Source organism: Pelodiscus sinensis, chromosome 5, assembly GCF_049634645.1.
Source record: "Pelodiscus sinensis isolate JC-2024 chromosome 5, ASM4963464v1, whole genome shotgun sequence".
In the NCBI taxonomy this organism is placed as follows: Eukaryota; Metazoa; Chordata; order Testudines; family Trionychidae; genus Pelodiscus; species Pelodiscus sinensis.
In genome coordinates this window covers 106,014,318-106,029,931 of record NC_134715.1, presented here as the reverse complement: position 1 = coordinate 106,029,931, position 15,614 = coordinate 106,014,318, and the positions used below count along the sequence as shown (strand labels likewise).

Genomic DNA, 15,614 nt, shown 5'->3' with positions numbered 1-15,614 from the left:
CTCTGTTTATATGTATTTTGTAGATAACACCTTCCAGACATAACAGGGACTATGATGCCAAATGGTGAAATCCTGACCCTGTAGGGGTGAAATTAATGACAAAGTTCCAACTGATTTTGACTTTAATGGTGTCAGAATTTGACCCAAATGTCTCTCAAAATATGCTATTAGAACTAACTCATTGCTTTTTGGCTTATCATTAAGTGTATCTTCAGGCTAGATATTGTAATATATCTATTGTAAAAGAAGATATGAAACTAATTAAATAAGGTATTTTTAAAATTTTAATTGCACTTTTAGCACTATGCATTTAATGTTATACTTTGTTCCATTTTACTACTTTTTGAAAATTGGATGTTTTTGACCTACACAATATACATTTTAATTTTGTCCACTATTCTGCTTCTACTCTTTGTTCTACTTCAATTTAAAATTAGTATTTTAAAGTTAAGGGGCAAGGGAACTTACCTAGTTGGTATTTTGAGTAAAAATTCGCCATTTGTCCAGTATTGCATGATTGTCTCTTATGCTTTTTTCTTATATTCATATCAGTGGTCTCCCATTGTGGTCTTTTTCTTATGTTTATTTTGTTAAGAACTTCAGAACTATCAGCAGGGCTTTCATGCATTACAGACGTGCTTGATTTTTTGCCGTCTAATTGATCATCCACCATTGCAGTAATTTTGGAAAGATTAGTTCCCTTAGATAGCTCCACTTCTCTTTCTTTTATCTTTAATGCATCTTGCCTAGCAGAATAGGATCTTAAAGTATGATGCCTTTTTTCTTCAGTGTAGGTCTGATCGCTCTTACTTTCAACAGCTCCTGGAGAGTAAATGATAGTATTGAAGTTAAAAGATTTATTCTGTTCAATATGGTTGAGTTTTCTCAGAAATATTCTACAGTCTTTAAAGGTTTTGGTTCTCCATGTACTTTCATTCATTTTAACTTGATTTTGTGCTTTTCCAACATTTTTTTTATTATAACTTGTTCCATTTATTTCTGACTGTGATTTAAAAATATTTGTTAAACCAGGATGTGGGCTGAAGTCGGACAGTTCCATTGTCTGTGGAAGAAATGAATCTTTGACTTCAGTTCCAGTTGGCAAGATGCTACTTTGAGATTCTAAGATTTCAGTGGGCTGGGTTTCTACAGTACTTTTTCCTTGATGCACAGACACTACATCGCTGATTTTCCCACTTGTATTTTTAAAAAACTGGCTTTGGCAGAAAAATCTTAAATTTCTCCTTTTTGATTTCCAGTCACCTGTTCCATGTTTATATATATTTTTCACTGGTGTCCACCTGTCATGTTGTAACTTCTTAAATTCAGTTCTTCTTAATTTAGCTAGTGTGAAATTACTTTTCATATTTAGGATTGGAGCCTGGATCATTTTATGCAGCATTTGTAATTTTCCAGCTGTTTCTGAAGGAGAGGATAGTGCAAACTTTTTAAAGTGCTTTCTGAAAGGGCTAGTATTAAGATCTGATTGTTTACTTCCCATCTTAATGTCTCTAGTACCAATTACTTCCAAAGGATTGCGAGCATTTGCTTTTCTCACTAGAGAAAGGGATTGTGTTTCTGTTGTTTGCATAAACCAAGTACTAAGTTCATTCATACTACACTTCTTCTGAAAAAGCATTTTTATAGGTGATGCTTCAAGTTCTACAATGCAGGTGTCTAAAGGTCTTGATACTTTAATGCTACAATCTTGTTCAACATGATTCCTTTTTTCATATAAACACTTTTCAAATTCATTTCCACCCACTTGCAACCAGGTATTGGTTATCTGTTCAAATCTATTATTTAGTTCTTCCAACAAGGAGTCACATGAAGTGGAAGTAGCCCACCACCTGAGAGAAGGATTTGATGAAAATATGGGATCCAATGATATTTCATTAATGGACCTGAGTTCATTCACCCCAGAACCCTTTTCTTCACTCCCTGAATTTTTAGTTTCTGAGGTATCCTTGGATACGATCTTCAGATTTGATTGCATATGTTTTTCTTTTTGATTCTTAGCTTTTTTCAAATGGAGCTTATATGATTTATGTAGCAAGGCACTTCTACAAGTAAATGTGCTAGAAGATGCTAATGAGTGTAAGAAATGCACTGATGGCCTTCTGTCTCTAACAGAATGCCTCAAAGGAATTTCATGTTTTCTTGATTCTGCAGTAATCACATTGCCGAATGCCTCCTTGGTAGTGACATTCTCAACAGTCTTTCTTTCATCTACTTTATTGCATAGTTGGTTATTTTTTTCCTGTGATATGTTAGAAAAAAAACTATGTTGCTGCTGTAAGGGAGGCAGGCAGCCGCTAATACTTACTTTTCGTTCCTGAGGTGAAATTCTATTAACAGTCACTGATATGCCAGATATTTTTACTTTTGCTGGTCTACCAGGCTTTCTAGTGATAGTTAAAGGCTTCTTCTGATTTGGTCGTATGATATTGTTATAGGAGTGTGGTAATATTGGATTATTCTTGATAGGTCTAATATACTCATAACCAGAACCAGACACTTCATTTTCAGTAGCAGAATTCGGTAAGATTTTTACTATTTTGGCAAAACCACTTTCACTTTCAATATTTGGCCTCAGTTCACTAGAATCATTTTTAAAACTGGAATAGCATTGAGTAGGCATATAATTAATTGTATTGGTATTACCTTCAGAAACATGTCTTTTAATTCTTCTTGACCTTCCAAAAACAACTGTCACAATAATATTTTTGTTACTAATAACTTCTTTTATCACTGTTGCATCAGATTTGGTGGTTTCCCCATAAGTGGTGTGTTCACTTTGATGATCACTATTTTCAGCAGTGTCTATTTTAGGCTTTGGAGGTCGTCCAATTGGTCGCTTGACCTGTTTTACAACCTGAGGCCCTAATTTTTTAGGCCTGCCAGGTTTTCTTTTAAAAACAGATTCATTGCTACTACTTGATTTTTCCATAGTTTCTTCACTTTGCTTACAATAATTTAAGTCAGTTTCACCAGCTGCACAAGTATCTGCAACTATCTCAGTATTAACAATATTTGGTTCCTCTTTAGTGTCACTTTCATTACAATTATATCCAGAGTCTCCAATGCAGACTTCATGAACAAGATCACTCGTTTTGAATTTTTTTCCTGATATGATGTCTGGATACTTCTGAAATAAACAAAGATCAGTGTTTACTGTAGAAGATGCACTGGCAGCAGTTAAAGTATATTTGACTCCTTCACTACTATTAACCTCTGAGACAAACATAAGCTTTATTGGGCTAGAGTAAAGAAGAGATGCACTTTCCCCAATTTCAGATTGTGTTTGTACATCCTTAGTACTGGCAGTCAATCTGCCCGAATCAAAGGATGAAGATTTCAAAAGGTTGTTACCAAGTCCTTGATTTAGAACTTCTTTGTATTCTCTTGTTGGCACGCAATCTATTTTGCATGTATTGCTGCATGACAAGTGAGACTGGGGCAGGACACTCTGTTCTACATATTCTTTTTCATCCATGTTAAAATTTAGATCTCTCCTAGCAGTTTGGTTCATATCACACTCATAAGTATGGTTGTTCAATTTTCTGGATATTTTATATCTATCCAACAATGGACTTTTAGTCTTTTTAGCTAAGTTTAATGTATCTTCCAAGCGCTCCACAACAACTTGTAGATTTGTGTTCCTTACAATCTTATTTACATTAATAGATCTTTCAGCATGCAGATCTTTAACTATATTCTCTCTTTCCAAATTTTCAGATTTTTTTGCTTTGGAGGATTTTTTACATAAAAAATCATTTGTTACATATACAGAGTACCATCCAGGAGGCACAATGTTACGTTTAGTTCTCCCCAAAATGCCATTACATTCTCCCTTCAAAGGGTTCTGATCATTCTCTTTTTCAATTGCATAATCTCCTTGTCTTTTTGCAAAGTTAGTCTGGTCGATGATAGTAATATTTTTGTTTTCAGAAAATGCTACAAAACCAGAATTGGTTTCAAAATTATTCAGAGGTAGTTCCATTGAATCTGCTTGAAACACTGGCAAGGATTTGGATTTAGCTTGACATCTCATACCTACATTATTTTCAGGATTTTGTATAGCTTTGTCTTCCAACATGTTATAACTGTTTCCTTTGTTTGCTGACATTTTGCCATCATTTTTTGAAGACTTTTTTGCATTTCTTTCTGAAATTGACTTTTTGCTTATGAAAGTTTCATCAAGACTTGCAAGTTCTCTTTTGATTTGCAAAGACTGTCGTCTAATGAGAGGTGAATCAGGAGAACTATACATTGCAAATAAAGTTTCCTGGCGTTTGCGAAATCTTGTTTGGATAATTTTATTTTCCACTTGTTTATCATGTTGTCTCAGTAACTCCATAAAAGTGTAATCATTTGCTTTAGCACTATGCAAGAGAGAGGTTATGAAGTCCCCCAAATTTCCATTATCATTTTCAGGTGCCCTGTCACTGTTAGACAATTTTATAAGATTAGTTGATATATCTGTAGTTTCTATTGATTTTAATTTTTCATTAATACGATCCATTAAATCTTGAAAAATGGCAGAATTTTCACCTTTTTCAAACTTTTCAGAGTTTATAGAACATTTCCGGCTTTCCTGACCTGTTGACAGCAAGGTTTCATTTGAGTAATAAAACGCTTTTCCTTTGCCTAGTTTATCTTTGTCTTTATACTCTTCATTGCTTCCGTCTGCTGGAAAGAGAGATGGAGGCTGATTAATGGTTATTTCAATATTGTTATTCTCTAAAACTGGAAAATCTGTAGGTGATTCTTCAAAGGTTTCAAATTCATTATTTTGTACAGGAGACAACGGAGGGGGTGATGGGCTGCGAGATCTACTAGAACTTTCAATGTTGTTTGAGGAATCACTGTCTTCAGTTGAGGGAAAGGACGCATCTGTCACAGAGTACTTGTTACAGCTGTGTAATTGTCCTGTATAATACCTGTGAGGATTACAACTGTTATCAATCCTTTTATTCACTGTTGTCTTAATACATCCAGTAGTTATAGTCTGACATGACAAACAGTGCAAATCTTTAATACAGACAGACAAAGACGGCAAACAAGTGTTTGGTTTAGGATTGTGTAAACAGCAGCTCTTTTTTATCAGTGTATGTCCATCAGAACTACAAAATGGGACACAGTTATCTTCAATGAGAGACTTCTGATCTTCTGAATGGATAATATGAGGTTGCAGGCAATTGCAAAGTGAAGGAACATTTGTGTCTTGGATCAAAAATTTTAAAATAGCCAAAATCTGATGCCAGTGATAAGAGCACAAAGACTCCAAAACCTTGTTTAGTGCTGATTTTCCTTTTTCCAATTTAATTGCTTCCTCTGATTTTGCATCAACTGTTGAACTGAAAACAAAAACAAATCAAAACAAAAAATAAATTACGTTAAACACGGTGTTTGTTATATTTTTAACTGTTACGTAGAAGACTGAAACTCTGAAAAGGCAAATGTCTTAGAGCTATTTCACTGCTGCTGATGTGTATGTTATATATGGTACAATATTTCTATCTCAAGTAGGAAAATATTCAGCAAAAAAATGTTTTACTTGAAAAACAAAAACAAAAGAAAGTTTGAATTCTAGTATTTCTCAAATAGAGTATTATTTATTTCATGGCACCTTTCAATCTGGTGTTTCAAATTTCCTTGCACATGTTACTAAATTGACCCTCACAACAAACATGACAGGAAAGTATTATCCCTATTTTACAGATGGAAAAATTGAGGCATGGAGAGGAATTAAACAATTTATCCAAAGTAACAATGGAAGGTTGTGGCAGAGCCAGGGATAGAATCCATCTCTTCTGGCGCCTGAGCCTGTGCTTTAACCACAAGACTATCCTCCCTTACTGTGTGTGTTGTGCAGCACAGCCCCTAAGATGTTTAACATGAACTTTAAAACATTTTTTAAAAGAACATTTAACCTTAGTACACCATAGAAATAAGTTTAGAAACCATCACTGCTCTTAATGTTCTTTTAAGATATAAATTCCCTTTCCAGTTTTTAAAACATTAGAATGAAGTCTGCCACAGGCTTCCATTACATCTCCGTCTCTCTCTCACAAACACACATCTACAAGAAAACAAAAAGGAACCTCTGAAGTAAATAACATGCATGTCTAATGAGACTGAATCTCTTTAAATATCAAGTTAACTAATAAGTGTATATATCTAAACAAGACTTTGAAACAGTTGTTTTCATACACTCAATCAAAACAAAATCAGTTACAAAATACTATGTTCTTAAGTATTTGGTTTCTCAATATAAATTCATTAAAACTAAAGTTACTACTTACCTAATCAATCATTTAAACTGAAAAGCTGAAAATGTTCCATTGTAGAAATTAATACAGACCTTTCTTCAACTAAACACAAAATCCCTTGTTGAATAGCAACTACAACAAAATAGTTATCCCTCTATAATTCAGAACTTTTACTGGTACCAATAGCAAGAGTAGTAAATAATATTAAAATAATTCTGTTTTAGAAAAGTATACATTTGTTTAAACATATCACCAAACTCTGAACATGACACTAACTCTTTACCTATTTCTCTCATCAGTCATTTCAATATTTAAATTTCCATTTTGGCAAAATTCCATTTTGATTGGTTTTTACAATATTGTTGATCATAGAACAAAACATTTTATATTTTAATATACCATGTATATAAATTAATTAGTTAAAGATAAACAAGCTAGTATCACATTTGAATTACAAAAATACATAAGTTAGGTCATAGGTAAACTTTAATTTTTATGCTATAAATGTGACCACTATAATAATTTCTGGTGATTTTCTTCCTCTCCTGAAACATTTTATAACAAATTTGGAGGCGTTCAAAGTGAGACATTTAGATGGTCCAACTACCTCTTAAAATCTTAACTGAACCCTGATGTTATTAGTTGAACTTGTAATTAAAATTCAATTTAAAATGTTAATGAAATAAAAATAAATGTATTGCATCTGTCATGTAAATTATGCTATATAGTAGAGTCTGTAATGATATTGCCGCCATGAGTGAGTTTAGGATGCAATCAGTGATGGTCATTTATATGGAACTCCAATCGTAGTAATTATAAAATGTATAATAACTTACAAAAACGAGGAATCCTTGTGGCATTTTAAAGGCAAACAGATTTATTTGGGTATACGCTTTTGTGGGTAAAAGCCACTTTATTTCCATGCCTCTGATGAAGTGATTTTTACACATGAAAGCTTATGCCCAAATAAATAGGTTAGTCTTTAAGGTGCCACAGCACTCCTAATTTTTTTTTTTTTTGAGATACAGACTAACATGGCCACCTCTGTGAGACAGAATGACTTATCAGATGCATTGAAAACCAAAAAACAAACCGGACGACCAAAAATCAAAAAATAATAATAAGAAAGCTAAAAGCCAGGACAAAGCAGAATAGAAAAATTAGGTTAAAAATTGACTTTTGTAATCAGACTGGATACATAAAAGTATTTTCTATATTTTTCAATTTTAAGAGCATATTTTGAAACTTAAAAATAGAAATAAAAATATTTCAACATGGTAATTAGACTTTAACATGTTATTTAATAGTTTGTTCAGTAATATTATATGCTGTAGCTTAAACAAGCACCTAGCATATAACAGCTTTGATTAACCTTTAGTTCACTGATTGGTGTGGTAAAAGCTACCTATATACATTGAAGTCTCCAGATAGGAGTCATCTTTGTATGTTCTTCAATCTTTGTAAAATTATTTTTTGAACATTGGATAGTCAAATGAATAATATTATAACATTTACCGAAAGAAAAAAAATGTGCTCATTAGTGTAGTAAACTTCAGTGTTCTTAAATGTCTCTCAGTTATGGCCCAGGTCTTTCAGGAGCATCAAAACTGCCTTGAGTTTGCAATTGAAGGATTTCAGAGTACGTAGAATAATTCTCAGGTGTACACAGCCACTACTATTGCTCCTAATACCATCCCTTTCCTAGCCATCAGTAGATTTGAAATTGCATTCCTATACTCCTCTGATCCCTAGCTGCCAGAACATCCCTATAAGATCATATGTAGATCATGCTGCTCTAACTTATGCCATGGACTCAGTGACCCCAAGCTCAAGAGAATTAAAAATGTTAAAAAGTTACCCTGCACTAAACTGTACCTAGCACAACTTAGCTGCAGCTCTGGTCAAAAGCCTAAAAATCTATTTAAAATAAAGCATTTCTTTTGAAGAGATATATAGAATTCCTCTCTGTAGAAGTGTTCATATATGTAAACAATTCATTCAACTTTCATGTTTTTAGTAGCTTTCCAACCCCTTTTAAGTATTAGTTGTGCTTCAGTAAGATCCCCCCCCCTTCCTCTTCATTCTGTTGTGTTGTCATTATACCAAATCTATAGTATCACAACAATCCCCATGGCAAAAAGTGGCAGTGCCAAATACAGAGGCCTAGGTTACTAGCCCCATAGAGCCACACATGACTCGTCCCCCTTCCTGTATGCAATGGTAGGTACAATTCCTCTCTTCACAGAACTCTAGCTTTCTATGAATTCCATGAAAGAGGTTCTGTGGGTATAGTATTCAAGCAGAGGAAGGGAATAGAAACTAGGTGCATTAGAGGCAATACAATTAACAAATCTTTAACATTAACACTCTCGAAGTCAAGCCATGCACCGATTTTGTGGAAATTGCTTCAATCTCAGACTGCATTAACTCTTCTACTAAGATGCTACTGAGTGCCATAGGCAACAATTTTCTGTGGGTGCAGATATTGGAAACAAAGGCATAGGGTCAATACATAGTGATCTAACCAGTTTGAAAAGTAAAGACCTATTTTGTATAGAATATATATATGAAATATCAAGTTCTGTTTTCTAACTCAAGAGAACTATCAAGGAAAAACTTCACTAGGAGTACAGGAAGATTTTCTCCCTGGAGTTTCATTCTCAGTTTTTATAGAATGGTAACAGCTTCAATGAAGAAGTGAGCCAAAAGGAAATAGGTCTTGGAAGAAACAAAATTCTTTTAAAAGTAGTCAAAAGGAGAACAAAATTATTTTTATAAATATTCTCCCTTTTCTTATGCCCCAATGTATAGGTTTATTAAATAAATATTGGCTAAAGAAAGTTTAACAAATTAAATAAAGCTCTCTGACAGCTAAAAGAAATGTTGTGTCTCCCCTAAAGTTTAAAACATTTAATTTTTTTGAAGTTTGCCTAATTTATTTGCGGACCACCATATTTTGAGAACCAGTCTTCCTTGTGGCAATTAATTTTGCTTTATAAATAAGTTCATTGTAAAAGTAACTGTTAAAAGCAAGTTCTATCATGAACTTACTGTATCAATAGTAAATTTGTGCTTACGGAGTAAGTCAAATGAGCCAGTATGCAGTATTTTTTTGTTTTACTGAATGAGCAAAATCAATCACACATCAGTGTTGTAAATTTATGTGCAAAAGCATTGAAGTGCTTTACTACAAATTACAACGTAGAAACACGTTAACTAAACAATTAAAATTCATACAATCAGATTTAGGAATATAACAACACAAAGAGGAAACAGAATTACAGTACATTTACAACACAAGACAAATACATGGAATTCATTAGAAAATATTGTAATAAATAATTCATGAATTATAGTGCAATTGATTTATGCATAAATATAACTAATTGCCTAAAAATCAGTTATTAACAAAATCTGTCAAAAATCAAGGCAGCCACAGAGTTTTACTAAATTACTGCGACAATGGAAATACTGCAATTAAAAAACAAATACAAGTATTTGTACTGTAAACAACTAAAAAAATCAGTCTCACTAAAGTTAATATACAATTTAATATAAAATTGTCATTAGCTACCAGAAATGGTTTAAACAACTTTACTGAGCAGTAGTTCTAAAAACAGAGGCACTGTTTTTTAATATAAAATACTTGAGAAACATTCAAATAAGTAGAAAGCATGTAGGGCTTGCTTTCGCCTTCATTTAAAAGTCTGCTGAAACATGAATTTTCAGAAATGGTCAATTACGAAGTAGTGACTGGTAACTGAATTTATAAACAGTTCAAAGGTACAACTTAAATGACATTTAAATAGAATACACTGGAGTTAGGGAAAGGGGACTTACACATTTCCCTGTCTTTCCTTAGTTGTGTAATCAAAGGTTAGCCTAATAATTAGAAGTAATTCTGTTTCTTTTTAAACACTTACAGACTGAGCATCATCTAAAAACTATCAAAAAATATTTCAATATACTATTTCTGACCAAAAAAATAAATAAATACAAGTACTAAAATGCTGAAAATTAATTATAATATTACATACAAAACTACTGATCACTGTTAAGTCAATAATAAAATGATCCCTGATTTTATGAATCCTGTCAATTTTTTGGTCAGGTCATCTTTTAAATAATATAAAAAGTGTACTGTAATTTGCTTTCAATATAAACGTCTGACTGAATTTATAATATTGTCTGAGGAATAAAAAACTTCAGTGTGGTATAAATATTAGGCAATGCATTGATGCCCTCAAAACTTTTGTAAATAAAATTCTGTATAAAGAGAGATTTTGAAACTTTTAAGTACTATTAATTGTGTTTTCCATTGAGGAGGATACATTAACAAATTCATCTTTGTGACCTTCACAAAATATGGCTTAATTCTTTAAAATCAACGATGACCATGACACCTGCTTTTATGTATCCTACTTTGTTATTGGGTATAATTATTTTTACAGAAGGATTCCTTTTCAAATATGAAAGTAAGCCTTAATAGTTGAAGAGGGTACACTATAGATCTAAGAGACCACAAAATTGATATGTTGGTGGTTGTGCAGTTTCACTTAAATTCTTATGGATTTAATTTATTTTAATATGTAAGTATTTACCTGAAATAATGTTAACACCCAAGAGATAGACTTTACCATTAATTTTAAAGAGGAATTCCCCACTGAGCTCAATGGCAAGTTTATTTTCAAAGTCAATCACATGATGTGGACCTATACATGTAATAAAGTCTTATATCCACACAGGATAATTCTCCTACATACTGGCAACTTTAAGCAGAAAACAAGTCTGATAATGTCTGTGACTGAGAAAATTTACCCAAAGTGAAAAAACAAGTGTTTCTAAATGTGTGTGAATTGATTTAGAAAAACAATCTAAACCAAATTTTTAACTGGAAAAGGGGCACAGATGTTGAAATTTTGAATGTATAAAGCAAGCCCTCATTCTAATGTAGACAAATGCTTTATGACATTACACCACCAAAATTACATGTTCTATAAAACCCAATGTAAATAATTGAAAATTAATTTAAAAACTGCAATCTGAAAACTACTGGTCTCTCAGATTCTATTAAAAATCACATTTAAAATGAACTGCTGTCTAGCTTCTAACTACCAAATTTATAAAGAATTTATACTACTGAAAGTTCAAAACAGTTTCACTGTTTAATATTTGTGATTCTATCAAGACCCTGAACTGCAAATTTGGTTATTAGCAAAATGATAATATATCGGCCCACCAAAATGAAAACTTGATATTCATTTTGATAAACTGAAAAGGTTTGAAATGTCACAGCAGCAAATATGTTACAGTTACAGTGAGTTAGTTTTTTTTTCAATATAAGGAGTGACAATCCTTAAATGAATTTTAAGTAGTCATAACATTAACTAATCAGCACGTGTAATATCCATTCTCAAGCTCATTCTGTGCACATTATGAACATGCTCTAAGTTGCATTCCAACTTTCCTCTTAAACCTTAAAAAGTTCTTATTTTCCAAACGAAAAAGGAAAATTATGTTGTTTAAATTATTTTATACTTAGTATTCCATCTTATTTCATATTTAACAATTCTATAGCTACAGTAATTTGTCAGTTTTCATAAATGTATATTTTGTAAACACCAATTTCTTGCTAAACGAACAACAAAGTTCTTTTTTAAAATAATAAAAATGCAGTTTTATGTCTGCTAACACACATTTTTATTAATGACATGTTTTGGTTTTTTCTAGTTGTATTGGAAATCTAGTTATGATGTCTTTTTTTTCCTTCTTCCGCATAATGTACTACCTTCTACTAATACTTCACACATCCATTTTCTTGGCAAGGAACTAACTTTGTAAAAGAAAAATAATCCCTTGAGTTGTGTATTCTGAATTACTTACAAACTATTGCAAGTACTCTGTGAAGTATAGAAGTTTGCAAATCATGGGTCATGTATTTTCAAAAGATGGTTTATTCAATGGCTAGAATGGTTCTTTTACCAATTAAAAATAATGCTTCACATGACAAATACTTTTTCCCCAAAAAACATTTTATGCTATTGACTACTAAAGAAAACCTGAATCTTTTCACCTATTTATACAAGGATTTTATTAAATACACACTATCAGAATTAAGGGAGAACTTTATAATTCTGTCCACAGTGAAAACCCTGAATAAAACTATTTTTCAAAAAGGCATGTATGTGTTTTTTGAACTGTATAATTTCATGTTTTCTGTTAGTGAGCATATGTATTTTTCGTGTGTGTGTTTGTGTGTGTGTGTATATATATATATATATATATATATATACACATACACACACACAGACAGACAAACACACACACCCCAAACAATTTGCTAACAATTAATCTATACGGGCTTGTTGCTGTTTTTGCAACTGCCAGTCCCTGAATCTGTCACATTAAATAACCCAGTGTCTGGTAATCGAAGTTTCTTCTTCGGCGGAGTCTTCAGTGTTCCAGATCTTTCTTTAACTTTGTATTCTAAAGTGCTGTGAGGTACCCCATAAATTCCTTGTGCTTTGGAAACACTCATTTTCCCACTCATTACCATAGCAATAGCTTCTTCCATTATTTCATGATCATATTGTCGATAGCGGCCACGTTTTTTCCTTGGTTGTTTATTGTCTTTGCGATCCAAACTATCTTCAGTATTTTCAGAGGTTCCATCAACTGTTCCATTCTTAACATTAAGACACAAAGGAGAGAGGTCCCCATGCAGAAAGTAGGAGTCAACACTTGAGTGAGTTAAAGGTCCAGAACATTCAATTTTGTTCTGTTTAGGGAGTATATTTTTCAATTTTTGAAGAGCAGATCCTTCTAAGACTGAGGATGTTTTGGAAACATGGTACATGACATCCAGAAGACCAGCATTATCAGATTGTGGTTTGGATGCAGAACTTATTCTTAGCTGAGGAATTTTTAACTGTACAGTAGGATTTGAAGTTTCGCATTGTAGACTTTCACTTTTTTCTTTAAACTGAGTGACCATTTTCTGTAGAGTTAACTGATGGAGGTAACTGGAAGCTGTTGGGAATTTTAATTCTGAGGTTTCAAGTAGACTGAGTTTACTTTTTTCTGTGCGCTCTGCTTGAGCTCTTGCCCACAAAGCTACTTTTTGCAGCACTGCACAAGTTTCTTTTCTGTCTTTAAATGAATAACTATCATTGAAATCTCGAGTTTTGTTTTTAAAAAATGCAGGCTTTCCTGCTGGTAAGGCTTCTAAGTGGAGAAGTAAAGTTTTTTGAGGTATGCCATAAAGTATGCCTGCTTTATTTATGTCCAGTGCTCCAGACTGAATGTCTTTCAAAGCTTTTGAGAGCAAACCATCTGCAAACTCAGCACTTCTTTCCACATAGTCCTCTCTGTGTCTGTGTAGTCTCCTGGATGGATGGAATGAAACGATGGTAAACTGATGCATGAGAGACTCTCACACAGCTATGGAAGGGAAGGGTCCACTCCTTTATTATACTCCTTGCTTAGGTAACATCACTGCTTCTGATACTTTAAGTCTTTGAGATGTGGTAGTTACTGATTATGATAGTAAAATGCTACAGTTCTGGTAGGACGTGTCAAAATCATACGATGGCTTCTACAGCAGCCCTTCCAAGAACTTTAAATCCTAGCTCAGTATCTGATAATATTCTCATGTGTTTTCTATATTCCCTTTGATACATGCTTGCAGAGCAACACTTATAATTTGTTATGCAATTAACAGTCCATTAAATACCAAAATCCTAAATGAGATTTTGTTAGTAGAAACGTGACGTTACCGCTAAACAAGTAATAAAAGAGTCAACCCCTTATAGAAAATTTGCAGCAATTGGTACATTTCTAACACAAAACCCCCAGATTTCAAGACTAAGTTTTATAATTCCATAAGGAAAAGTGCTGCAATTAACTGTTAAGTCCCATTTTGTCAATATACAACTCAGTTTTGAAAATTGTAATCACTGTTTATATTTTTCAAATGATAAATCCTAGTTTTAAAACTTGTTCATATCAATAAATTAACAGAATATAATTTCAAACAATGCAACAAATAAAGCTAATTATATTGTTTGGAACAAAATTATTTTGTAAGATGTACAGGTGACAAAAAGGGTTCTGCTATGACTAGTGGATGGGAGAATGCCAAAATTATAACAAAATCCAACAGAACAATGTATTTCACTATTTTTGTTTCAGTTAATGTAATGGTAGCTTTCAGCACATGAAGCAACATTTTTAGCTTTTAATGCTGAATGGACATATTTAGCAGTTTGCCACCACACACCACAGGCAAAACCATGATAAAAACATAACAATTAGGAGTGCTCTCTCCTTAATATTAAAGATAAAATAGCCCGCTTATATTTCATAAATATCCTTTAGATGACATGAACAAATTAATCTGGGTGTTATATTTTTGTGCAAAATGGAAGTTTCCTAAATAAAACCTTGAAGAATAAATTTAAATTTCTTCTACTATCCTAGTCTATTGTATAATGTAGTTAAGTTTCAGTTCATTTTTAGTAACATGAACTAAAGTTTGGTGATTGTTCTGATAACTTTTCTTTAACAGAAAGAAAAAAAAGACAATGAAACAAATGATATATACATAGACACACACTTATGAGTGAAACTCTTGAAAAAATCAAAATATAAACTGAATTGTGTGTCAATACATACTAAACAAGTATGTTATAAAAATTATCTGATTTCATAGAGTTTTTTTCAGTGTTTCCTTTTTCAATAACTAAATTCAAATGCTGCTTACCCAGACACTGAATTTTCAGAAGATGATGGATCATATGTTGACTCTTCCAGCCTTGCGCTTTTCTTTGTAGAGAGATCTAGCACTCCATCCCCTATAATAAAATAATCACAATACTTTAAGGATTTTTTTGAATTGTTACTAAATTTTTATATACCTAGCACAACTTAATAGATAGCCTATGCTGTATAATTTCTGACATTTGGTTCCACATTAACAGTGTGAAATGCTGAGGAGCTAAATTAATTCGTAAAATGTTAAACAATTTTTTTTAAATTAGTCAAAGTAAAGAGTGGGCTTATTGATCACAAAGGAATCGGGGGCTTAAAAATAGATATCAGAGTTTCATATAGACTTCTCATCCCTTATTTCTTCCTGAGATATATTCTAAGAATTACATTTGCTATTCCAACAGTCCAAAAAACCATTAGCAATAATGGTTTGAAATGTGGGTCATAAATCTGAACACACACTATTAATATGAGTTTGGGCTTGAGCAAATAGTAGATCAGTGATATACTAGTAAGACCAGGATCCCAAATGATGAAAATTGACCAAAGATATATGTTAGAAACAGCATC

The 15,614-nt window shown here is 32.5% G+C and overlaps 1 protein-coding gene across 11 annotated transcripts in view; it reads right to left on the bottom strand.

Moving 5' to 3' along the window:
• Positions 1-15,614, bottom strand: part of LCORL (ligand dependent nuclear receptor corepressor like) — a 164,720-nt gene that overhangs the window by 18,955 nt on the left and 130,151 nt on the right. For 6 of the 11 annotated variants that reach the window (XM_075930673.1, XM_075930672.1, XM_006136998.4 and 3 more), the window contains 2 exons: positions 15,037-15,127; positions 469-5,360 (listed from right to left, as the gene is read on the bottom strand). In XM_075930673.1, coding sequence (XP_075786788.1) covers positions 469-5,360; positions 15,037-15,127 — 4,983 coding nt within the window. Of the gene's footprint in view, positions 1-468; positions 5,361-9,377; positions 13,661-15,036; positions 15,128-15,614 lie in introns of those variants that run through there. The other 5 variants (XM_075930675.1, XM_075930676.1, XM_075930677.1 and 2 more) reach the window with 5 other exon arrangements.